The sequence below is a fragment of the Gouania willdenowi genome, chromosome 19, assembly GCF_900634775.1.
Source record: "Gouania willdenowi chromosome 19, fGouWil2.1, whole genome shotgun sequence".
Classification (NCBI taxonomy): domain Eukaryota; kingdom Metazoa; phylum Chordata; class Actinopteri; order Blenniiformes; family Gobiesocidae; genus Gouania; species Gouania willdenowi.
In genome coordinates this window covers 20,281,455-20,308,270 of record NC_041062.1, presented here as the reverse complement: position 1 = coordinate 20,308,270, position 26,816 = coordinate 20,281,455, and the positions used below count along the sequence as shown (strand labels likewise).

Below are 26,816 nucleotides of genomic sequence, written 5' to 3'. Positions count from 1 at the left end.
ATGCCACTACAGGGGTTACTAGAGAGAGAGAGAGAGAGAGAGAGAGAGAGAGAGAGAGAGAGAGAGAGAGAGGGGAAAATTAACTAATAAAGTGTCAGTCTTAGTCCCACAACCCAGAGTGGGAGGACCAGAAAAGATAAAAACTAGAAATAAATCTATTCAAGAGCCACTAATTCAGTGCTTTTCAACCTTGGGGTCGCCTGAAATTTCTTCTTTTTCTTATCAAAACGACACACAATCTTAAACAACTGTATTTCTATACTTTTACTTTGTGGATATAGTTAAACTAAAATCCAGTAAAAAAAACATAAAATAAAGGTCTGAGCTCAAACATGATCGGAAACTAATTCTAGATATAAAAAAAAAACGTATTTGGGGTCGGTAGAAATTCTTGATATCAAAACGTTGTAGTCGGACAAAGGGGGTACATGAGCCAAAAAAGTTTGAGAACCACTGGTGTAAAGAATGTGTTTGACTGATCACAATGTGTTTGGTACTGATCAGAATCAGCCTGATTAACATTTTGTAAGTTTGAATTTACAATGTTTGATACTGCTTTAATCAAAAATAAAAATAAATCCACTTATTCAGTCTCTATTTACCCTTGATTTGCTCAAACGGCATCAAAAGCACACATCGGACGCTTAAATACCTGTAAGTGAAAAGCTCCAGTCAGTGTCCTACTTTCTGTGAGCGCCACTGATCCCTCTACAGCTCAATAATTCATGAAAACACTGTGAAGCTCACTGTTATCTCTGTCCACTTGATTTCACCTCCACACACGCACGGCGCAGAGATTCACGCCTTACATGGTCTTTCACTGACAGCATGAGGTTCACTGACCTGAAAGCAGGGTAGAGTCTATGCTCGTGCTAACAAACAGTGGCGTGCCTGCTAATGCTTTAATCTATGCAATACATGTACTGTATTAGAACAGTGCAGCCCAAACACTTACTGTATATATGAGAAACTAGTACTGATGTATTGTATGGCTATTCTATTCTATTCTATTCTATTTCATTTTGGGTAAAACCAAAAATAAAGGTGAGACAACTGTTTCACAACAACATAAAGCTAAATCTGGAGCCAACAAAAAGAGATAAAAAAAAGACAAAAATAAAAGTTCCTGACATATTTAAGGTTCTGACTTCTTTAAAGGGGCAGTATAATGAAAAAAAAACATTTTATGACGGTTTTGCTCATACAGAGGGCCAACGTTGAAAAAGTTCGGTTTCCTGCTGTTTCACATTTTGTAAAAAGTCAGCTCCAAATGGGAGAGTTGGATTTTTGCCCCCTTATGAGTCATAAGGTGAAAACTCCTCCTCCTGACAATGCTGGCTCCTTCTACCTTACAAAAGAATGTGAGCCCCTCCCTCTCAAGCTACATCACAGGTAAAACAAACATAGCAACAGCGGGGTGAAATTATAGTTAATAATTTAGTATATATGTAGATTATCCAGTATATAGATAAACCGAAGAGCGCTCACAACAGTTTCATTTTTAGTAGCTGTTATACCGCCTTGTATCGCCTTTATAGGATGATGTGATGTGTTTGTGACCCAATGCGATGCAGCGGTCAGACAAAACAATGGACCATCATCTTCAATGCACCATTTCTGTGGTCAGAAATGGTCAAGGGGAGAAGAAAGCGGCATAGCGGCTCATGTGAGTGTTTGAAACAGCTGACTCAGCTCAGCTAATAGTTGAGTGTTTACTTCCCTGCGGCGCAGAGCGAGTGCTTACGATCAGTTCCATTTTTAGTAGCCGTTATACCGCCTCGTATCGCTTTTATGGGATGATCTGATGTGTTTGTGAGCCAATGCGATGCAGCGGTCGGACCAAACAATAGACTATCATCTTAAATGGACTATTCCTGTGGTCAGACGAGTAGGGAGGAGAAGGAAGACTGTTAATGATGCTGCTGCTGTGATAAACACACACGCTGAAGCAGCGTTGAAGTAGTGTATGTTCACGCCCACTCGTGCATATGTATGAAGGCCCAAAAAACAGCCTGTTTTTAGGAGTGCTCTGAAAGTGACTTTTCAGAGGGCTAAAACTCCATAAAACAGAGTTTGGAAAAATAAACCTTAAATACTATGTTGCTAGGGTTCTTAAAACACATGGAGATTGGTGAAAAATGGCATAAGACTGGACCTTTAAGTTACTGACTTTTTTCATTGGTGATATACCAGAAAGCATGTTTGTATGTTTAAAGTCTGTGGGGGATGTTTGTGTTGAATTGAACTTTTCTGTTTCATATATTATATCCCTAACTACATTCAATTGTCATGAAGTTTAAAATAGCTTTTTCATAAAAGATCTTTGGCCAAATCTGACAAAAGAAAAACGGTCAGGTGAGGACCACATTTAGGTGCAATGCCAACTATAATTATATTATCATATATTATTTACCAAGCAGCCCAGTAAAAGTGCTGAACCTGTATTTAGGAAAAATAAGCTCAACTAATTCAACAGCATGATTTTGGAGCCAGTAAAGATGCTAAGATGCTCTGCTTTGGATTATTTTCTTTAATGTAATGGTGATACCTTTGCTTGTCTGGTGAGCTTGGCATATTTTTGAGGAAAACTCCATTTGTCCATGTATTTGATGCAGGTTTGTCGATGATGTCAGAGTGTACTGACATCCCTATGTCTCAGGTCCTCTTAAAATTATGATGGATGTATGTATTCATATAGTGGGAGGAGCTTAATTAGAGTTGTCAATTATGGGCAAATGAGTATGTGTTTGAAGGTTGGATGTACAAAGAGGTGTACATACTCTGTACTCTGTAGTGTTATAAAAGAGTTTATGTGCAAAGTAAAATAGTGTGTGTGATTTACCTGGTTTAATTCTATGGGACATGCACATAATAAATGTGCTTGTTGTTTTTTTCTGTATTTTTTCTGTAATGAATGTTTTAGGAGTCGTGTATTTTTGTTGTCTTTTTGTGCATTTTTTGTATAATTATTGTTTTTTATTGCCATTGCAGCATAATTCTGGAGTCATTTTGTGTATTTTTGTATCTCTTTTGGTGAAGTTTTGTGCATTTGTTTGTGTTTTTTTTGTATAAATATTTAGTTTTGTGTTTTTTGACTCATTTTCATATTTTTGTTGTCATTTGGTGTATTTTTCTGTAATGTATGTTTTTTTGGAGTAATTTTGTGTGTTTTTGGAGTAATTTTGTGTGTTTTTGGAGCCTTTTTGTGTATATTAACACAAAAAGTTGGTTTTGTATATTTTTGTGCATTTGTGTTGTTGTTTTGTGTACTTTTTGGTTAAATATTGTTTAGGTTTTTGTTTTATTTAACTCATTTAGTATATTTTTTATTATAAATACCTTATGTGTGTGTGTGTGTGTGTGTGTGTGTGTGTGTGTGTGTGTGTGTGTGTGTGTGTGTGTGTGTGTGTGCGTGTGTGTGTGTGTGTGTGTGTATGTGTGTGTGTCAGACAGAGGTTCCTTGCTTTATAGACAGATGTTACGGCATCTGAAAGTGAATTTCAATCTGTTTACGCAACTATTAAAGACATGTTCTGTTTCTTATTTTGAATATCTTAAAGTACAAATATTACTCTTGTTGTCAAAGCCATAAGATGCAGAATTAGGCTCAATTAAAGAAACGTGTTTTAAGTCAGGTTATTTTAGCTTTGAAGAGTTGAAGGCGGTTTATGTAACTATAATCTGGTTTGTGAAAACAGAGAGAAAGCAACAGAAGACTTTGATAAAAACAAACTGAGGAAATATGTAGCTTTACTGAAGCAGCGTGGGACGATGACATGCTCAGGTGGTCTCCCAAATGTTAGAAATAACTCAAATGCAACACCTGAGCATTGGAACGCGGAGGAGTGTTAAATATGCACTGAAATGATGTACAATCACCTATAAGATATTTAAAGAACCTGTGAAAAATATTGTCCTACATTTAAGCAGCTCGTCCTCACTCCCTCTGCTGGACCAAACTGTTGTTGGCTTAACATTATGCTGTACACGTAAAACACACACCTCCATCTGCAGTCAGGAGCTACATCATAGAAGCTTCTGTGTGTTCTCTGGAGCTATTGGGTTGTCATGGAGCTCAAAGCTGAGACCTGCTCATATTTTAAGCTTAACTTTATTCCTGGAGACGGATACACACGGAGATGGTGCTTCAACATACATTAATCCTCAGTGATCTGAGACAGGGTTGGGCTTAATTCAATATTTATTATGTTTTCAATAACCCATGTTCAATTACAAATACATAAGATTACAGTTAACGGCATTTTTTCCAATTACATTTCATTTTCAGTTATTTTTTATGCTCAGAAAGTCAATTACAATTACCTTCTCAATTACTAAAGTTCAATTACAATTAATCACTATTACTGAGCCTGAAATAAATAATAAGCTAATAAAAGTTAACCTTCTTGTGTTAGCTTTCTCTGAGCATCTCTTACAATAAATCAGCTGTAAAATACCCTAAAAATAATTATGTATCATCTAATTTATTTCCTATTTCTTGGTTACCTTGTTCGCCCTCCTTATCCATGAAAATATAGGTTTCAATATTTTTGGTGAGGGAATCTTTTTTGTGTCAGTATACCATTCGATTTCAAATTTTTTAAATTGGTAAAATGTGGGAAAGCTTGATATGAATCATATTTTAATAATTAACTACATATGTGTAGAACTGTAGATAGAACTGTAACATGGTTCCCCTGTTTTGCATTAAATTATAATTGCTAAATTTTTATCAAATTTCCATTGCAATTACAATTACAAAGCTAAACTCAATTACTAATTATTATTTCATTGCGATTACGACAGCAACAGATTTTTTAAAATTGCAATTACATTTAAAATTATGCCATAATTGTTATTAATTATCAATTACGGGATTATGACCCCCAACTCTGGTCTGAGATGTGGATTCAGATACAGATTAGATTCATGTATTTCTAAATGGCATTTAGACTAAACCACAACATATATATTTAAAATCAATTTAAAAAGTAGTGGGCTGCAGATTTTAGGCGGGAAAATGAGCAATTTCAAAATAAAAGTTTGTAAAGCGCCAACAATATCCAGGCAATAAATCCCTGCAGGATTTTCTCTTTTAAATTTCATTGATTTTGACCAATTTTTATTTAACTTGGAAAAATTTAGTTATTTGAACAATTTGAGATTGAAAATGACTGCAGTTGGGAAGAAAAGCAAGGGAAAATTGCGAATCCTCCAAATATTGTGGAATTTCATTGAATTTGTGTATTTAGATATCTGAAATATTTGAGAGATTGAGATATCTACAACTAAATTATTTGGTAATTTAGACAATAATTGATGTTTTTTTTGTCTTTTTAAATTTCTCCTGGCGGCCAAATTGGATGGTCTAAAGGGCCGTATTAGGCCCCCGGGTCTTCAGTTTGACAAATGTGGTTTAAATCATGGTTTGCAGCCATTTTAAAGTCATTTACTGCCACCTACTGGACAAGAGAGTGAAACATTCTAATGCCAGCCCAATTTAGTTCTGAATGCAGGATGGTTTGTCCCAACTTACTAAAGTCAGAGACTTATCAAACAGTACCAGGGTTAGGGTCAATTATAAATATAATTGCCTAATTGATAATGAATTACAATAATGGCGTAATTATAATTGTATTTTTAAAATCTGTTGCTGTCATAATCATAATAAAATTGTAATTGAGTTTAGATAATTGATTTTGTAATTGTAATTGTAATGAAAATTCTATAAAAATTGTAAATATAATTAACGCTAAACTGTAGCTAACAATTATTAAAATATGTTTCATATTCCCACATTTTACCATTTTAGAAAAATATAAATCTATGGGTATATGGACACAAAAAAGGCTCAGATGCACACACCAAAAATATTAAAACCCATATTTTCATTGATTAGGAAGCCTAATAAAGTAAAATAAATGCTTGTTTTAACTGTATTTTACAGCTGACTTGGGACCTGTTAGCATAAGACATGCTAACAGGAAGCTAACACAGGAGGAAGGTTAAGTTTTATTAGGTTATTTATTTCAGGCTCAGTAATTGGGATTATTTGTAATTGAACTTTAGTAATTAAGAACATAATTGTAAGTGACTTTCTGAGGATAAAAAGTATTGTAATTTAATTGTAATTGGAAAAAATGCTGATCACTGTAATCATAATTAAATTGTAATTGAACATGGGTAATTCAAAACATTATTGTAACTGCAAAATGTAATCAACCCCAACCCTGAACAGTACCATACAGCCTCAAGGGCGGATTCACTAAAGGTTTAGGGGTATTAAAACGTGTGCAAAGTCACTCCAAGCGCTAATAAGGAGTACAAAGCCCAGTAGTGCACCACCGCTGTGCTTCCCAATGCGCCCTCAATCCATTTAGCGCGTTTTCCCCTAATGAATACGCATAGTAGGTGGATCTCCCAGGGGGAGCAAAAATATTGGAGGCGGAAATGCAAATAAATGTAGGCAGCTGGAGCAATGCGATTCATGAAATCTGGAACTGTTTGCGGTTATAGTTTTAGTACCATAAAATAGTATAGGACAGAAAACACAGCGGAGATGAAAAAAAGGCTCCAGTTGCGTGTGTGTAGGTGTGAGAGAGAGAGAGACAAAAAAACAGGACGTGCGTCCATCTTCCCTCCGTGAATCACTGCCTCACACACACGCTATCAGCCGAGCGCATGCACCCATCCGTCACTCACAGTCACAGCCACGCACATTTCTCCACTGCAGGATGATTAAAGTCTATCTATCTATCTATCTATCTATCTATCTATCTATCTATCTATCTATCTGCCGTAATTCCTCTACTTACACCTCCAATTCTGCTGCTTCACATTTTTATTTTCGCTTCCGTGCACTCATGTTCACCCTCCATGTTCAACACAACACGTACAAAACGCTCATTTAAATAAGGGAAATAGGGAAGCAACTGAATTACCACCCTTTATTTCAGATCGTAATAAATCTGCCCCTGAGTCTGTATTTTTCTAACCATAACATGTTCTTGTTCCACTGTGGACAAAAACAAAACTCTGTTTTCTCACAGTAATAATTTGTGAAGAACTGCACACCTGTGACCTTTGTACCAAGCTGCAGGATTAATATACGTTCATATGTACCTGTCTGAGTTCGGCCTCTCTGCTCTTTGCTTTCTTCCACAGGAAAGAAAACTCCGTCCCCGTTCAACGACACCACGCTTCCGTCTGCCAGAGGGTAGATGGAGAGGTCTCGGAGGGTTTCTAAGATGGAATCGGTTTCCCCGTAGCCGTGCTCCAGAGCTCGAAAGTTGCAAACCAATAACCTAGCGAGCTGACGAAGACCTCCATCTGTAGACACAGAAGGTCATAATCAGATGATTCAGATCTGATTGGGTCATCAGGGTGTTTTTACCCTGCCCTGTAAGGAGGTGTTAATAATGAACGTAGCCAAAGTTACAAATAATGAGGTTTATCATGTGTTTAGGTTCCACCTTTGAGGTTAAAGTTGCTATTTCAGCGAACATCCTTTGTTCACAAAAACATTACATTTTCTTTAACAGTCATGCATTCTTAGAGTTAAGACAAATTAAAAACAGAACGGACTGAAGCAAAAAGTTGTATTAACACTGAGAGTGATGACTGAATGGAGTATTAAACCCAAAAACTGCTGAAAACAAATGTATTTGGTATGAAGTGATGTTGTGGATCTAGTCTTCTTGTCCAACTTTAGTCAAAGTATTCCAATTTGGTGTATTTTATTGAAAAACATTAAAAGTGACTTTACTCTATGGGCTAAAATCCGGCTATTACAATAGATTTTTGCTATTGGCTGAGAATGGTGGTTTGTGCTGTTAATGAGGATTATTACGTCTCACCTATTAAAAAAAAACCTTTGAGAGCCTAATTTTATTTCTTGATGATGAAGCTAAAGCAAGGCCGTACACACCCGAGTGGATCACATCCATTCTGCTCAGCTCTTTGGCCATGGCCGTGGTCACAGTCGTCACATCTGGACCCCGTAGGTGTCGCACTCCCAGTTGGGTGAGCAGCGAGCTGGGTGGGACGGGGCTCAGGTCTGGGTGGAGATAGGACAGGGACAGATGCTTCTCAAGCTCGTCTCCACCAATCACGTCACGGATAACAGGATCTTGACAGACGGCCACCTGCGACGGCAGCTTGTACACGATCTGGTCACCTGCAAGGGAGCACACCACAAATACGAGTCTTTACCTGCAGCTAAGCTCCGCCTACAAAATGACACCGCATTGTTTAGAACAGGGGTTCTCCACCTTTTCAGCCCGTGACCCCCCAAAAAAGGTTCCAGAGACAGGAACCCCCCACTGTACCTGATAGTGGTTGAACACAGACATGAACATTGAAAAACAGTCATGTGGAGACAGGGCCATCTATAAGGGGGAATAAAGGGGAGAGATTTTTGGGGTCCATCCATAAAGTCAGTAAAATGATGATCCATTGTTCTATGAATCTGTGATAATATTTATCTATTTATCTGAATAATATTCACTCTTCTCCAGGAAGTTTATTATTATTTGCGCCATAGTATATAGTCATCTTAAAGATGTAAATCCTTGTTTTAATCAGAAATAAAATTGATTTAAAAGTGACAAAAAAATGGTGGAAAAGGTGGTGAAATGGGATTTTAAAAACAACAGAAAATGGTTAAAAGTTGCAAATGAGAGTTGCCAGAAATGGACAGAATAAGCTGTGAAAAGGGTTCAAAGTGTCAATATCGGCCTAAAAGTAGGAACAACTAGAATATTTGCATTTCCTGAAGATGATGCAAATGAGGATGCAGGTGCTGGCCCACGTCGCACTGCATTAGCTTAGCATTAACCAAGTGTTAACGTTAGCCTAACGTTAGCATTAGCCTAGCGTGAGCATTAGCCTAACTTTAGCAATAACCTAGCAAAAGCATTAGCTTATTATTAGCAATAGCCTAACAATAGCATTAGCTTAGCATTAGCATACCATAATACTACAGCACTAACCTATCATTAACATTAACCTAGCAATAGCACTAATCTAGCAATAGCATTAGACAAGCGCTAGTATTAGCCTAGCATTAGCATTAGCCTAGCAATAGCTGAATATTAGCATTAAGGTTGAAGGCAGTAGCTGAACATGTTAAAGGTTCAAAGGTCAAAATCAGTTGAAAAAGGTGAAATTTCCAATAAAAATTAATGGGAAAGAAAAAAAATTCTCAAGTCAAACAGTTTAAAAGTTACAAATTATAAAAGCGATAGCATAAATCTGGGGGACATTAATTAATGAGGATGCCTCCTGCATCTTCACTAATTAGTTTAAACTGGCAAATACTGGGCATGACAAATTGTGAATGTTATTAAATTGGCAAAAATAAGCATGAATTATGGTGAAAAGATGTTAACTTAAAAGTGCCAAAAATGAGTTAACATATGTGACATTAGGAGGGAAAAGTGTTGGAAAGGGTTTATAAGTGCAGAAAATGTCTTGGAATTGGAAAAACTGTGCAATTTGATGGTGAAGAGGCATAATTAGCAAGAAAAAGTGATGAAAATAGGTTAAAATATGGCAGGTTTGGTGTAGTTGCAGAAAAAGGGTAAAAATAAGAAAAAAATGGGCTAAAAAAATATCATTAGTTTCTCGAAGGCATCTGGTGACCCTCTCCCAGTGTCTCGCGACCCCAAGGTTGAGAACCACTGGTTTAGAAAGTCAGAAGAGGTCCGTACCTGAGCCGAGTGTGGGCAGGAAGGCCTTTCCCTTCAGGAGCTGAACAATCTGCCAGGCAACAGGTTTAAAGAAGTCCATGACCTCGTCTGGGAGGGGGATGAAGAACAGGAACTGACTCAGAGCCTTCAGCCCCTGGAACTCTGGGTGATCCTGGAACCACAGAAAGCTTTGAGCAAAACATTTCTGAGTTTACATTTCATTAAACATGAGCATCAGATGGCGTTACTTCTGTTCTAAGCTCTAGTTGTTTAAGCACTTGTGTGGGTTTAAAGCAGAGAACACATTTTGTGACAATAAAGTTGATCTATGGGGTGAAATATTTCCCTTCATCACATCACAGTCATCAGTAAATCTTCTAATGTCCTAACTCCATCTGTTGCACTAACTCCTAGGTTCCCAACGTGGGGTACGGAAATTGGGGGTACATGAATAGAAAAAAAAAAAATTGATTAATGTACCCAAGTTTGTACTTCACACAACGTATAAATCATACATAAAGTATATGTAAGGCGCCAACAATGTCCAAGCAATAAGTGACATATCAGTCCCTGCAGGATTTGCTCTTTCAAATTTCATTTATTTTGTGACCAATTTTTATTTAATTTGTGGAAATTGTGTTAAATAATTGCAGGAAATTTACTTTTTTTTAAACAATTTTTTTAACAATTTTGAAAAGCATGGGGAAAATGTGATTCTCCAAATATTGTGGAATATACATACAATTACTGTAGATATCTGAGATATCCTCGCTAATTTATCTACAACTGAATTATTTGGTAGTCTGGACAATAATTTATGTTTTTTCTGTCTTTTTAACTTTCTCCTGCAGGCCGAATTTGATGGTCTAAAGGGCCAGATCTGTGCTGTAGGGCTACGTTGTATATTACATTATCATGTTTTTAAGTGTGCAGGAGAAGGGGGTACATGGCTTCAGGTTAAATGTCTGAAGGGGTACAGGACTTTGGTACCACCTGATCAATTATTTATTTGTTTAAAATTGTTAAAAGCTTTTTTAAAATAAAATAATACGTCTGTTATATTGGATACTGTTACTGTCAGCAGCTCCCCCCCCAGGAAAATGTAAGATTATTTGAAGGAAATATCTGAAACCTCAGAGAGGTGGAAATACAAGGGTAAATGAGTTAGGGAGGACAGGAGAAAGAAGCGTGAGAGTGTGCTGTTGGTATAATGTGATGCTCCTATTGTGCAGATTAGGGCCGCAAAATATGCGCGCCGTTAAGTCGTCTGACCAAAACAAAGATGGCGGCGCTGGAGAATAATTAACGCAAGTGGCTCCATCGAGTTTTAAAAGTGCAAGGCAGTGAAGACACGCACTCGTTCGTTGAAGGTGCGTGTTTCCCGTAACCCTCATCCTTTATCCCAGGTGTGACCGGACGGCAGCGCGTCAACGCGACAAGGAGGAAACACCCGCCGTGATATCAGCGGCAGCAGCACGTACACACACACACACACACACACACCTACCTTAAGGTATATATTTTATCAAATATATATCATCTAATTTATGTCTATATCTATTGGTTACCTTGTTAGGCTTCATAATCAATGAAAATATAGGTTTTAAAATTTTTGGTGTGGGCGTCTGAGCCTTTTTTATGTCTGTATACCCCTCGATTTCAATTTTTTTAACGGTAAAATGAGAACGCTTGATATGAAACATATTTTAATAATTGTTAACTACATGTGTGTTGAACTGTACATAGAACTGTAACATGGTTCCCCAGTTTTGCGTTAAATTGACAATTTTTAAAGAGTTTTCATTGCAATTACAATTACAAAGTCAATTATCAAAACTCAATTACAATTTAATTATGATTAGGACAATAACAGATGTTTTAATTTACAATTATATTTACACCCTAATTGTAATTAATTATCAATTACACGATTACAATAATTATTGAGCCAAACACTGATGTGGGCTACCTGGGGCACGCGGGCACTGTGTTGGTGACCCCTGTTCTATGATAAATCTGATGTGTTTCCTTACAGTGTACACATCCATAGCTTGGAGGAACAGCTGTGGTATTTCAGAACGTAGCCACTGGTTCCAGGAGCTGTCTCTGTCCACGTCTTCACGAGATGAAGGGATGTCGAAGTCAGCTGCAGGACAAACACGAGTCACAATATTGCAACAACCAGCGTTCCAAAGGGCTCCGTCAGTACACCTGCTGTTCTCACCTTGGATGATGAAACGTAAACCAAAACTGCGGAGCGGCAGGTAAGCAAACACGGGCTGCTTCTCAGGCTGATGGAGGATTTCACTTCCTGTGGTCTCTCTGCTTAGCTTAAAGGCCAGAGCAATCTCTGTAGCCTCAATGTCTTCTTTGATCTGAAGGAGAACCATGTAAAACATCACAACAGCTCAACAGGGGCCTTTACTCTCCCCAAAACAGCTGCAGGTTTATGTGGGCAGCAGTGCAGGGAATGAGGCACAGATGACGGATCATTAGTGAGGACGCAGGAGGCATCCTTACTAATGATCCGTTTTTTCTTCCGTCTGCGTTAACTCCTCCAACACCGTTAGTCCGATTTTGACAAATAAGCTAACAAAAAATTCAGAAAGTTCCCGAGATTTATGCTTGTACTTTTATAATTTGTAACTTTTAAACTTTTTGACTTATTACACGTTTTCCTTCCCATTAATTTCTCTTGGAAATTTCAGCTTTTTCAACTTTTATTCTCTTCATCCCCAGCCATTCTTTAACCGATTTTGACCATTCAACCTTTAACATGTTCAGCTATACCTTCAACCTAGTTCAACCTTTTTCAACTTTTTCAAACCATTTCAAGTTTTTTCCAATGCTAGGTTATTGCTATGCAAATGCAAATGTTAGGTTAGTGTTAATGCTAGCTAATGGTAATGCTAGGCTAATGCTAATGCAACACTAAGGTAATACAGTGTGACGCGGGGCAGCAGATGCATCCTCACTTGCATTTACTTCAGGTAATGACCAGGATCATTATCAGGCTTCTGCAGAGCTTGATGATGAGGTAATCATTTGAATCAAATGTGTTAGAAGAACATCTAAAACATGCTGGATAGGGGCCTTTTAGGACCAGGATTGGGCACCCCTGGTTTCTCATTAAAGACCACAAAGCACAAAAACCATACGTCATGTCTGCAGTGAACTAATATGAAACGTGTGTGAATAAAAAGACTCATGCATTGCATTCAGCACCTTCTTTGGCTGCAGTGTGCTTTTGACCACCAGCCAGCGCTCCACGCCGTCTGTGTGCTCCACTTCCAGGACGTTGTGATGGCAGTCTTTTCGTGTCATTGTAATGAGACGTTTCTCGCTCTGAAACAATGAGAAGGACATAAAGAAACAGCTTTAGCTTCCACTGTGGAGTAAATCCACAGTGTTGTGGTGTTTTGGATGAATGAGACGGAGTCAAGCTTTAGGGTTGCTGGTCAGATGCAGACACGGGGTTTATTTGGTCAAAAGGTTTTGAGGAACAGACCGGTCTGGGATTCAGAGGTAAACAAGCTTTCAGTGTGTGTGCCTCAGTGAATCTGCTGCTGTTCAGTGCTCTCAGGGTTATGTATGTTGCTGATAGTGGTAGTCATAACATAGTGGAGCCTCCTCTGGCAGAGACTTTGGTGAATGCTATCAGTGTGTGATGGTATCTGGCCTGCTTAGGGCAGTCTGACCAGAACTGTCCAGAAGAGAGTTCTGTAACTACATGCACGTACCTGACTGTAGATGGTGATGGAGCGCAGACGGTGCAAGAAGAGCAGCAAGGATGGGTGCACGTCATGGAACAGGTTCCTGGTCTGATGGCTCTCTGAGCGCAGAGGGAGGCTGATCTTAGTGGTCCAGCTGATGAAAACAAATGAAATAATGTCTTTAATGGCACAGACCAGCAACCAGTATCCAATGTGATCTGAAGATATGAACTGTGGAATTTTGTTCGGTTAAAAATATTTGCAGTAGAGATCATGTTTCAATTAAATGTGGACATTCTATGATCATATAACTTTACTGGTCCATCCCATTCGTGGTCAAAGATACTCATGTGAGTTCTGAGAAGCTACACTTAAGACCAAACAGCAGCTTGTAGTTTAAGTTCATACCATGATCCTGAACTTGAACCTACTTTTTAATTGAACAAAAACATGTGCAATGTTAAAGACTGACTACAGCTGTGATGTCATAATGGAAGGTTTTGAACTCTAACATTTCTTTGAGGTCGGTGACCAACTAGGATATGCTTTAGAAATATCTCCAACTGTTCTGGTATAGTCCTGCAACATTGATGTGTATTCTCATCTGTCACATATTGTATGTTGGAGAGTACAGACTACTCAGTATTTTTGACAAACCCATTAAGCCTGATGGCATCCACTGGTGCATTTAGAGGTCTGTCATCTTCAGCCCAGTGTGGTAGAATGTATCCCATGGGGCCGCTGGTCCTATCGAAGCGCAGGTGGAAGCCGTTGGAGTGAATCTCAGGGCAGTCTGTGACTTTAAACACGGACTTAAAGCCGATGCCTTTCTGTCCTGTGGGAAAAAGCACGTAAAAGATTATCACAAACCTGCTTTGGTCCCAACATACCGTACGTGCATAGGAGTTAGTTACCAATGTATCCATATTGGTGTTTCCCCTTGGTGCTGCGGCCCACGTCACAGATGGCCCTGATGTTGTTCTCCTGGAAGCCAGTCTCATTGTTAAGGATGGTGATGCAGTCTTTCTCTACCACAAAGGCCAAGGCTGGAGTAGTGTCGGCTTCCACCGGATAACTGTTGTCATCAGCGTTCTGAAAATCCAAACAACGCTGTAGTAAGGATGTGCTGACGCTCCATGCCATCAACTCCACACGAGAGTTTGACGGTAAAGACATGGAGAGGAACATAGACACATTTCAGGTGCTTCCGGAGCGACATCCATGGATCTCTGCGCATAGCGACCTTTTGCACCGCAGCAACACCGGACTCCACATGCACCGCCTCAGGTGTTCAGCTGTTTCCCTCACACACACTTTACTCTGCATTTTGTTACAGTGGCTGTTAATATTGGCAATTGTTTTATTTAAATTATTTTTCTTATACTCAAAAGGTTAACTGGAGTCTTTTTTTCCATTTCCGCTGTGTATTGTGTCAACATTGACTGCAGCAATGACCTCTCTGTGTAAAGCTGTGAGTTTGCACCTGCATGTGAGTCATACTATTTTTCGGCACAGAAACAGTCACAGCAAACACTTCCAGGTTTGATGAATTGCATTGCGTCCACATCCACTGCATTAATTTATTTGCATTTCCCCCTCCTTCTGCGATCCGCCAACTTTACATATTCATCAGCGGGAAACGCGCTAAATAGATTGTGGGCGCATTGTGACGCGTTGAACATGCGCGGTCCTGATTCCCTGGGGTTTGTACCCCTTATCAGCGCATGGAGTGACGTTCGCACACGTTTTAATACGTGGAAACCTTTAGTGAATCCGCCACTTACTGTCTTACAGTCTACTCGTTCCTGGTTAAAATGTAGGCACGCACCTGAATGAGTTCCAGAACAAAATGTGTGTCCTTGCTGTAGAGTTCAGTGGAGAGTCGGTCTAAGCTGCGGCCCAGCCTCTCCTGGTTACCCTGAACCAGCTTCTGGACTTCAGCAGACAGCTCAACGCCGATACCAAACTCACTTTTTCTACAGGAAGAGGAAAGAAATGGCCAGGTGTTCAGGAGTTTAACAACATGGTTCCTGAATGGACAGCGTTTGAGGTTCTATGGAGTAAAAACACACCTGATGTCCTCGATTATGGCTCTTTGGGGACTGATGGTGTCCTCTGACTGGGAGCTGGCCGCATCACTGTCATCCCTGTCAGAATGTGGACCTCCCTCAGCGTCGCAGCTCATATCAGACGTCTCTGTTTTTGGAAGTAACTCGTACAGATCTTCATCTTCCTCTTCCTCGTTTTCGACTTCTTGCTCATCGTCAGCTTAAATAAAACAGTGAGCCAATAAGAAATAAGGACAGGAAAAGCTCAACATCGTGGTTTGATAAATATACTGTATATATATTACCTTGTTGTAGATTGTTGTCGTCCAATGTGAAGTTTTCCAAACACTCTTCCTCACTGCATTCACTGATGCTGCCCTCATCTACATTTAACTAATGCACATCAGAAAAGTAGGAATTAGACTAAATTGAAGAATGGACACATTTGAAGCTACACAGTTCATGATAAAGTTTGTTTTTTCTGCTGAAAACAAATGTATTTGAGGATGAAGTAGTGTTGCCGATTGAGTGTTGACATTTTATTTTGCTGTAGGATTGTAAGTGGCTGCTCTCTATGGGTTGAAACCCAGCTTTTACAACCTAATCCTGTTATTGGCTGAGATGGAGGCCAATGACGTTTTGGAGGCAGCCTACGTCACGAACCACCACTGTTGTCCTCTGATAAAAACTAGCACATGTTGACTGACTGATGGGAGCAGCTGGAGGAGAATAACTGGGAGTGTCTACACTGCTCCAGGAGCCCCGCCCACAATCAAAACATTTTTTGGAATTCCCACTTCCCAGCCTATAAGCACGTCAGCCAAAACCAAAGCCAAAAGACTTCCATAAATCAGATACTTTGACTTAGGACCAGGGTTGGGGTCAATTATAATTGTTATCGCGTAATTGATAATTAGTTACAATTATGGCGTAATTATAATTGTAATTTAAAAATCTGTTGCTGTCGTAATTGTAATTAAGTTCAGATAATTGACTTTGTAATTCTAATTGCCATGAAAATTCTATAAAAATTGTCAATCATAATTTAACGCAAAACTGTGGAACCATGTTACAGTCCCACACATATTTAGTTAACAATTATGAAAATATGATTCATATTAAGCTTTCCCACATTTTACCATTGAAAACTTATATTTTCATTGATTAGGAAGCCTAACAAGGAAACCAATAGATAGGAAAGAAATTAGATGATAGATATATTTGTTTTTAGTGTACTTACAGCTGATTTAGGACCCGTTAGCATTAGAGATGCTAACAGAAAGCTAACACAAGAGGAAGGTTAATTTTTATTAGGTTTTTTATTTCAGGCTCAGTAATTGTGATTAATTGTAATTGAACTTTAGTAATTGAGAAGGTAATTGTAATTGACTTTCTGAGGATGAAAAATAATTGTAATTTAATTGTAATTGGAAAACATGCTGGTTACTGTAATAGTATTTGTATTGTAATTGAACAACGGTAATTGAAAATGTAATTGTAACTGAAAAATGTAATTGAAACCAAAATTCCCCCCTTTCTATAAAATGGCATTTTTTGGGTGGGTTAGGTAGGGTTAGGGGTTAGGGTAACAAACGACACTGAATGACAGCCTTTATGACACCTTATTTGTGTTAATGACAGGTGTCATGTCATAATAATGACAGTGTAATGTCAGCCTTTATGTGTAAAACTTCAATAAAGTTAATTGTGTGCTGAATGCCTTCAGCAGTAATGGTACAGTAGCACTTAGTACAATAGCAGCCTGGGAAGATAAAACCATTGTTTATTATGGTCACTAACACATTCTGTACATACACTAAACTTAAGCTTTCCTCATTGAATCCTTTTAAATTATATATTCGGAAGCATTCAAACATTGGGATAAAACCCTGAAAATATGTATATTGATCATTAATGTTCCATGCTGTTAGCTTGCATTCAAACCTTGGGCTGCTCTACAGGAGCTGGAGGAGAGTTGTAAGTTACATCAGGGTTTAGCTTCTTCTCGTAGTCCTTCACCCAGTCACTGATGCCCAGGAGGATGCCCAGCCGGTGCAGACAGTTGAGCTGCTTAGGGTTCGACTGAGCCACAGTCATCAGGACCACCTTAGACTTGGCCTGCCCCAAGACTTTGGAAAAGGGTTCCAAAAACACCTGAAATCAAAGCACACACAAAGCCTGTGACCCATGGAGACGTTCAGGGTGAATGGGAATCCGCAATTTAGTTCTGATTAAACCATCTCAGATCTTTCTTCTTGCTCTTTTTCTTCCTTCTGACACATCAACTCTAATGTTACGGCCCCTTTTTAGGCCGGGCTACTGGACTCAAAATGCCACTCACTTTGTTCTTCTTCTTGTTCTTCTTGTTGTTGTGTACACTGGTTAAAATTGCTACTCCTCTGTTATTCGTGAATGGATCGGGCTGAAATTTGTTAGATATAATATATAGATGTGTACACATTGACGCCCAGAACCCAATTTTTGATTTGGGACTCTGGGGGCTACAAAAGAAGAAAAAAGATAACGCCGTCGGTTTTTAATAGTATGAAATAATAAATGGCATAAAGTTGTCAAATCACTGTGTGAAGTTTTCTTCAGGAGCGAATGAGCACAGGACTCTGAGGCTGACAGAAAAGACACACACACAAACACACACATGGAGGCTGATGCGAGGGAGCGGTGTATCAGTCTGCTTCCATTTAAAAGTGACCATAAAAAGCTGTAAATGGACTGATATGCAGACGTGAAACAGTGAGGAGAAGACTTCATGTGGAGATGGAAACTCATCAGTTGAAACCGATCAGAATACGCGGAAATACATGGAAATCTCCGTTAACGGGAGTACAGCAGCCTGCCTACCTGCCCGTTCTGATTGGCCGAGTCGTTTAAAAGGCAACTTCATCAGCCAATAGAGTGTGGCTTGTGTGATGGTACGGCCTTTACGTGAATTTGTCTTGGGTATATTTCAAAATGATTGGAATGCGGTCAATATAGCAGTGCGTTCAATAGCCCTGAAAATACGATACATGTATTTGTCATTTCAAAAAGCACAGTGTGATCCAGTGACACTGACCTGTTGGAGCAGAGTCTGACAGATTCTAGAAGGGATTCTAGTCAAACATGTCAGGAGGAAGTTGGCCACTCTGCTGTAACATAACATGTCATCTTCAGCTTGGGAAGAACCTACAAATACAGGCGCATCTTATGAATAACTTTACCTCATAGATCATTCAAAGTGCATTCTTTAGCTTGTGCTTCCTACCTTCTGCAGCCACAGCTGTGGCCAGTGAGTTCTGGAGGTGATTGGCGAGGAGGGCAGTGGGAGCGTTAGCGATGCCGTTGGCGGCAACCATTGACACAAGGTGGCCTGCAGTGCCGACGGGGTCGAGGGCCGCGGCTGAGCTGGAGAAGTGTTTGTCACCCGTGTGTGTGGTGATCCTGAGCAGCACTCCTGGTGTCACCTCCAATGCTGTCAGGCCAGTGTTTGCTGAGTTAGGGGCACACACAGAGGACTTTAAGATACATGTTCAGATAGTGTAGCATCATCTTAGGTTTAACTGTAGGAGCAAGGCTGGGTCTTAGACATATTTGTAAATGTATGTCCAGAACACAGACAAGTTCAACTTCGCTGTTGTCTTTAGATGAGAATTATCCAGCTCTTTATAAAACACTGGTCATTGGAGCTCATAAATGGTATAGGATCTAAACGAGCTGCTGACTAATGACATAACATCATTATGGCAGGAAATACAAGGAAAAGGAATGTTAAGTGTCAGTACACCCCTAGGTTTTAGCTGATCTGCCACTAGGAGAAAATTCGAAAAATGCCTTGATTATGTGCGTTGCTCCTAGAGTAGTTAAGACACGCCTAGTCACAGCAGCCCCGCCCCCACAGTGCTGCACAGTTCCACATGGAGCTGTCAATCAATGCTCAACAGTGTCGTGAAGTGAGCACTACGGTAGGGTAGGCAGGGCGTTCCAAATCGAGAGCAGCAATGTCAACACCAATGACAATTTCATATGTTTCTGCTGGCAAGTGTTAATCCAATTCAATTCAATTAAACTTTATTTGTATAGTGCAATTTACAACAAAGTCATCTCAATGCGCTTATCAAAATATGAAATTCATAATAAAGAAAAAACCCAACAATGAACAAACATTTATCCATCTAACAAAATCAACGTCGTAAAACACCATTAAAGAAACATTAAACAATTATTTAATATAGCCTCCATACTCTCAGAACAAGATATATCTCATGACATCCGTTGTTTGTGTTGGAAACACAGAAACACGGAGAAAATGACAACAACTTGGAACAGCCTCAGTGAGGAGCATCCACAAAGTCAATCCTTCCTTTTGTACCATTCACTGTAGAAAATACCAACAATTTTCTTACTTTATCTTTGCTGAAGGTCTGAGAGCTCAGGTGTTGGTCTCCCATCTTTTAAAAGCTGTTGCTGTTCCTCAAAAAAAGTTTCTTTATTGTCTCTAGTGCTGTCATCCTGCCTGTAGTGTTATCCCACCCACTAGCTAGAGAACGTAGCAGCAGCGGTCATGTGATATCAATTCACTAATGCACTGTGAACTTACGTATAGCATTTAGCATAGCAGAGTTACGTCCAAAGGCAGCGCAAAAACACATAAAAACACGCTATGGGAACAGAGGCAGAGCAGCAACGTGCCTTTGAGAAGAGGTGTGGCCTCCTCCTGCCTTACAGCGATTTATAATTATATTATAATCAAAACAAATAATCCAAATTATCAATTCACCCTTGGGTAGGCACTGCCTACCTTGCCTACCCTGACGGCACGTCACTGATGCTCATGGTTATTATTGCAACCAACTTCAATAGGTGCATATCGCTATCTACTGTACTAGTTTTATTTAATTACTTTCTGAGGATGAAACCTTTCCCTCCTCCTCCCATATTTTATATGAGCCTGGAGTTCAACTCATAAAGGGTATTTTACAACTAAAAATGCTAAATTTAAATACTTTGAGAAAACTTAAAGAGTAGGAATAGGAACAATAAACTACATTGCTTTATACCTAGTCATATATGCATTCAGCAGAAAAAAGTATTTTTAGTGTTCTTACACTTTAAGAATGAGAAAGATTTGCTTCTGAGTGATGGAGGCCAGGAAAAGTACATCATATATTTGGTAATCAAATTACTGACATCACTAACAAATGAAAAGCAAGATAGTGACAGTAGTCATCACTAGGGATGTCACGATTACCCATTTTCATGATTATTTCTGATATTAACTTTACAATTTTTAATTATAACAATTCTAAAATGCAGTCAATAATCATACCAAGAACATTTGTTATGGTGACATCCCCAGTCGTCACTGTTATAAATAGTGTGAAATGTGGCAGAGGTGAATCAAAAGTGGTGTGAGATAGAGGCCTGGCACCGTCCGAGCGTGTCTGCTACAGGTGGAGAACAGAACACACCTGAGCCCACTGTCACAGCTTCACAGAAACACCTCATGTTAGGGAGAAGTGGCTCCACAACACTGCTGTGTGTCAGGTTAAATTAATCATGTGTTGATGCTACTGTGCACCGGGTTGGTGGTATGGGGGTTACAAAGTAACAGATTACTGTAATGACATTACTTTTTTGGTTAATGAAGCAAAATAACGCACTACGATTTACAAAATTACTTTACTAGACTACAGAAACACACAATCCAGCGTTACCCCGTGTTTTCCAACTATTATAGCGGAAAATACAAATTCAAAAATTAGCTTTAGAAATTGTGAGCAGCAAACACGGGACTGATGCAGAATTCTTTAAGGTGTCCAAGCTGACGGACAGAGCGCGGCAGCAGCAGCTTTGTTACAGGAAAAATTACCATAAAAAACTGTAATTGGCCTGATATGCAGACATGGAGCAGTGAGGAGTTGACTTTATCTGTAGATGGAAACTTTATCTGTAGAAGTTACTACAATATTTGCATTTCCTGAAGATAATGCAAGTGAGGATTTAGGTGCTAGTCACACTGCATTAGCTTAGCATTAGCTAACATTAGCATTAACTAGCATTAGCAGTATCATTATCATTAGCTAACTAACTATAATACAATAGTTAGTATTAACTATAATCAACATTAGCATTATTTAGCATTAGCTGGCATTAACATTAAATTATCATTATATTAATAGCTAGCATTAACATTAGCTAGCATCAACAATAACATTAGCTAGCAATAAAATTAGCCTAGCAATAACATAGCATTAACCTAGCTTTAACATTAGCATCAACCTAGCGTTCGCATTAGCCTAGCTTTAGCATTAACCTAGCAATAATATTGGCCTAGCATTAGCACTAATCTAACAATAGCATTATTATAGCATTAGCATTAACCTAGCAATAACAATAACCTAGCAATAGCATTAACATTAACCAAGCAATAGCTTAACATGAACTTTTATCAGCCTAACATTAGCAAAACATTAAGAATGGCTGAACAGTTTACGTTCAAAGTTAAAGGTTTAAAATGTAAAAAATGGAAGAATAATAACATATAATAATGATGATGATGAAGATTATTATTATTATTATTATAAAGATCATGAATAACAATAGATGAGAAGATGAGCTACTTATGCCATTTGTTTAAAATGAACTAGTGTTGGATACCTACCAGCGTGTCTTTCGATGAAGGATTTGAGTGAGCCGTGAAGAGGTTTGAAGATCAGTTCCCATTGGCTCCACTCACTTAAATCATCCAGTAGGGGGCAGGAGAGCAGACAGGCTAGGGCCTGGTCCCTGGACTTCTCACCCAGTCGTCCCACTATCTCACATCCTTCTTCAGCACTGCTCATGTAACAGAGAAATACAAATGAATACGTTGGTTTCAAACAATACTTCAAATGGTTTCATTGCTTGCAGCTAGGAGAGGATGCCCTAACCTTAGTTTGCCATTGCTAGCTAGCAGCGCTGCTTCATAGAAGATGGGGCTCAGGCCTCCACCTGCCAGGCTTTTTTGCCGCTGTACCAGTCCAGCCAGTGTCTGCAGGGGGCCGTGGCCCAGGTCCCGGCTGTCCCGGACCCTGTAGTGAGATCTCAGTGCTGACTCTACTTTGAACAGCTGAAGGAACATCATCGTGAGGAGAAATGTAAATTAGTGATGTTTCAGACTGAAGTAACACTTTCTCAGAGCATGACTGACTTACTTCATCGGGATGGAGTGTAGGAGTGTCACTGCACTGTTTGATGAACTCAAACACGTCTTGTTTGGTGGGCCTGAAGCCACTGCTGCTGAGCTCTAAACTACTGCTGCTGCTGGTGCCCAAGATCAACGTAGACCCCAGTGTGTCCTGCAGCAACTGCACACACATACACAATGTGGACACTTCCCTTTAACCACCAGGTCTGAATCAGAAAACTCTGTTAGAGAGCCTGGTGACAATGTGCATACCTGTATGTGTTTTACAAGGAAATCAAGAAAGTTGCCCTTCTCCAGACGGAGGAAATCTTCGACATTGAAGTGTTTAGCAACCTTCTTCTCCAGAGAGGCAACGTGGGCCAAAGTGACAGCAGAGTTATAAGCAGCTAGGCTTTCCTTCAAGAACTGCTTCACTTTTGCTGACGGACACAGAAATAATTAGAATTAGCACTATGACATGCTAGTTGGTTACATATAGAACATATAAAAACTAACAAGGTAACACTTTACTTGAAGTTTTACACATAAAGGCTGATATTATGCTGTCTGTATTATGAGAACCCTTAACCCTAACCCCTGATCCCGTACCTTAACACTCATATAGACCATTAGATCAGTAAAATGGGTAGAGCTATTGCTATGGTCAGAAGGTGCTCTTACTTTGTCACTCCAGTAATCATAAAACTGGTAGTTCAATCCCTTGTATTATCTCATCTCGAATATTGTTCATCTATATGGTCTGCTGTAAATAGAACAGATATAGCAAGGCTTCAAGTCATCCAAAGCAAGGTGGCCCATTTAGTGTTAAAATGTCCTTACTTTACTAGTGTTAAAGAAATGCATTGTACCTTGTCTTGGTTTATGCAACCAAGACATAATACAATACAACCTGCTTTCATTATTATTATTTTTAAATAATCCTGATCGGTAATCCAACTTCATTGATTGAAAATATAAGGTATGTAAATCAAACACACTCACACTCTGCTTCAAGTCATGATTTTGTCATTACTCCACCTAGAACTAAGTTACTACATAAGTCTGTCCTATTTAGATCATCTCAACTATGGAACAAACCTTTGCTCAAGGTCACATTTAAGGTCAAGGTCAGTCTTCTGTTTTTCCTGCAGTATTACTTTCAATTTAATTAGTAAAACGAACAACACAAAGAGACATTACTCAACAACAAAATACACTCAATAGGATGTTTTTCACATGAACAATTCTGTTTGCCAATTTTCAATTGCCAAATACGTATTCGCCTTGCAAATACAGGTCTTGCCTGTATTTATAATTGTATGTAACGGTATTTGATTCTGTTTTTGCTATTGGATATTTATTGTAAATATCTTGTTGCTTTTAATTAGGGACCACAGGAAGACTAGCAACCACTATGATGGAAGGTAATAAACAATAAACAATAAACCCTATTCCTACCTATCTCCACTACATCCCTCCACCTAACCCAAAAAAAATGCCAAAATAGCTCCAAAGGTGTCATAATTTAGCGAACGACACTTATTGACAGCTTAATGACACCATATTCATGCAAATAAAGATAATGTCAGCGTGCTGTATAAAACTTCAAGTAAAGTGTTACCACTAACAACAGGAAGGTTACAGGTGCGTTAGTGTCTAACATCAACAATAATGTGAAACACAAAAAAAACCAAGCAGCCAATAGGAGCTATAATGTGTCTAACTAAATAAAAAACAAAGACGAGTGAGAAAAAGCTGGTGTGTGACTTCTTTCTGCAGTCAATCATTAACCTTTGATCAAAAGCCATGAAATAAAAACTCCCAGAAAGGAGTTTTCTTATTACTGTAAAAGCAGTCCAGTATTTTAGTTTAACAAAACCAGTTCTAACAATTACAGTCACAGTTTTAATGATTCAAAGGAAAAGATTGAGAGGGAACCCCAACCTTCGCTAGGGAGTGTTGCAGCCTGTGCGTCTTGAGGTTTGCTGTGCTCTTTGCTTTTTGCCTTCTCCTTGGGCACCAGGTCCTGTGGGACAGCCAGAGAGCCTCCGCAGATGGCCAGCTGAAACAGAGCTGTGGCCAACGGGTCACCTGACACCTGCAGCAGGAAGTTCTGCACGTGCTGAATTGGGAAAAGTCGACATGTCAGTTGTTTGTAGAACATTCATTTCTAGGCTTATAACCAGGGCTTGACAACAAATGATACACCACTTCCCTGTTGTGCGGGCGGTCACTCTTACATTTTGCAACTACATACACCACGGTGGGCGACCGTGGCTCAGTGGTAGAGTGGGTCGTCCAATAACCGACAGGTCTAGCCAAGTCATTGTCATTGTGTCCTTGGGCAAGGCACTTTACCCACATTGCCTCGTAAGAATGGGTATGAATTGTGCATGAATGTTGGTAGTGGACAGAGGGGCCTTAGGCACAAAAAGGCAGCCATGCTTCTGTCAGTCTGCCCCAGGGCAGGTGTGGCTACATTGTAGCTTACCGGCATGACTGATGTGAGTGACTAGTGTGAAAGAATAATGGTTTCTGTTTGCGCTTTGAGTCTCCTCAAAAAAATCGCTATATAAATCCAAGCCATTATTATTACCACATTTTATTACTTTGACTAAAATGTCATGAGTTGGACTAGGATCAGTCAACAACACATACACACATCACCCAACTACTCACTAATAAAAATGAGTATAAAGGGTTAGGGTTATGACTAATTTCTTACATTCAAGGTCAATTCACTGGGAGTTTCTACTGGATACGTCTCCGCTGCGCCACGGCACCAATCCGGTTTTTCCCCGCTGTCCGCCGTCCGGTAATCCCCACCGGTTGCGTTTTGAGTGAGCCATGGTGCACTCGAGTTGGACGACTGTGACGTCACGAGACAGAGCAGTTCTCACAATATTTATGTAATCGCGCAAGAACGTAGTTAAATGTATGTGTTATAAACACAACAATAAACAGATGAACAGGTCAGTTCACAAGAAGGTTGGACTCTGGATTTGTCATAGACACATTTTTTAGCAACAACCAACAGAGAAGAGATAAAACTGCACCAGTCAAACATGAACTAAATCGAAGTTGCTGCAGTTTACAGTGTAGTTACAGTATGAGAGGAATCAATATAGTGGATGTTATTTTGTTTTTACACATTATGACGTTTTGGTGATGTAGTTACTTGAAATATAATCTGAAATGTTTTATTTTAAAAAGTAACCAGATATTTTATTGCGGAATACGCGCCCTGCGTATATCTGTAGGAGGGCACCGGACTGTCGCAGCTGGGAAGGAGCAGACACGCAGCGCAGCGGACTCGGTGGAAATTAACACATAGACTAAAGTGGAAACCTATCAGCTCCGGTGACACGGCGGTGACGTAACGCAGCGGAGCCGCATCCAGCGGAAATTGGGAGTTATTTGCTCTGTGGAACTCCAAACTTCAGTTTGAATTGTGGGATTCTATGTACTGTACATTTGAATTTAGCATTTGTTATGAAGGGGTGAATTTTGTTTTAATTCAATACAAATCAATGAAGCTGTTGCGTTTTGATTAATGAACTTTTGTATCGATGGTTATCAGCTAATCAGGCTATTTTACATAATAATGTTTAAAATAAACTAACTGGTCAGAATTTTTCTACATTTATAGCTATCTACACATATAGTTTATTCTTCTTTCTGGCGACATTATTTGAACCTTATTAAACTAGAATTTGCACAGCACTGACTAGGTTGCATTGGGCTTAAAGGTAGGGTAGGTAATTTCCTCCAGATACACTTTTTAAGTTTTTGGTTGAAATTGTCTTTATGTCCGGACAGAAATTATGAACTGTGCTTTGAAAAAGGAACAAAGAAAATCCATAATCTGTAGCAGCTGTAAGCCTGTAAAAACGTCGACCAATGTCGGAAGACAGTTCATTTTCTATAAAGCAATCACGTCTCCCTGCTCGTTCATGACGTTTTGCGTGCACTAGCCCAAACTCAAAGCGCATCACCGGTGACAGAGTTAAAACAGAGTTAAAACAGAGTTAGCATTGACACTGCAAGTTGACTGTAGAATGGCAGAGAAATTACCCGTTCCACGTTTACTGGTGACGGCTTGCCCTGCTAACAAGGGCAAGAAAAGAAAAGAAAGGTCCGTTTCTGAAGCACCGGCGCTCGTGTCTGTGAGTGAGGGGCGTGGCTTTAGAGGGAGCACAGAGGG

The 26,816-nt window shown here is 39.3% G+C and overlaps 1 protein-coding gene across 4 annotated transcripts in view; it reads right to left on the bottom strand.

Annotated features, from left to right (window-relative positions):
- The window catches only part of LOC114481634 (uncharacterized), a 69,048-nt gene that overhangs the window by 22,705 nt on the left and 19,527 nt on the right, over positions 1-26,816 (bottom strand). For all 4 annotated transcript variants that reach the window (XM_028476601.1, XM_028476603.1, XM_028476604.1 and 1 more), the window contains 20 exons: positions 24,557-24,734; positions 22,886-23,052; positions 22,641-22,793; positions 22,377-22,555; positions 22,109-22,281; positions 18,713-18,937; positions 18,524-18,633; positions 17,395-17,604; positions 15,756-15,843; positions 15,475-15,670; positions 15,231-15,378; positions 14,317-14,494; positions 14,060-14,237; positions 13,430-13,556; positions 12,915-13,034; positions 11,914-12,064; positions 11,723-11,835; positions 9,711-9,861; positions 7,928-8,176; positions 7,123-7,329 (listed from right to left, as the gene is read on the bottom strand). In XM_028476601.1, coding sequence (XP_028332402.1) covers positions 7,123-7,329; positions 7,928-8,176; positions 9,711-9,861; positions 11,723-11,835; positions 11,914-12,064; positions 12,915-13,034; positions 13,430-13,556; positions 14,060-14,237; positions 14,317-14,494; positions 15,231-15,378; positions 15,475-15,670; positions 15,756-15,843; positions 17,395-17,604; positions 18,524-18,633; positions 18,713-18,937; positions 22,109-22,281; positions 22,377-22,555; positions 22,641-22,793; positions 22,886-23,052; positions 24,557-24,734 — 3,301 coding nt within the window. The remainder of the gene's footprint in view (positions 1-7,122; positions 7,330-7,927; positions 8,177-9,710; positions 9,862-11,722; positions 11,836-11,913; positions 12,065-12,914; positions 13,035-13,429; positions 13,557-14,059; positions 14,238-14,316; positions 14,495-15,230; positions 15,379-15,474; positions 15,671-15,755; positions 15,844-17,394; positions 17,605-18,523; positions 18,634-18,712; positions 18,938-22,108; positions 22,282-22,376; positions 22,556-22,640; positions 22,794-22,885; positions 23,053-24,556; positions 24,735-26,816) is intronic.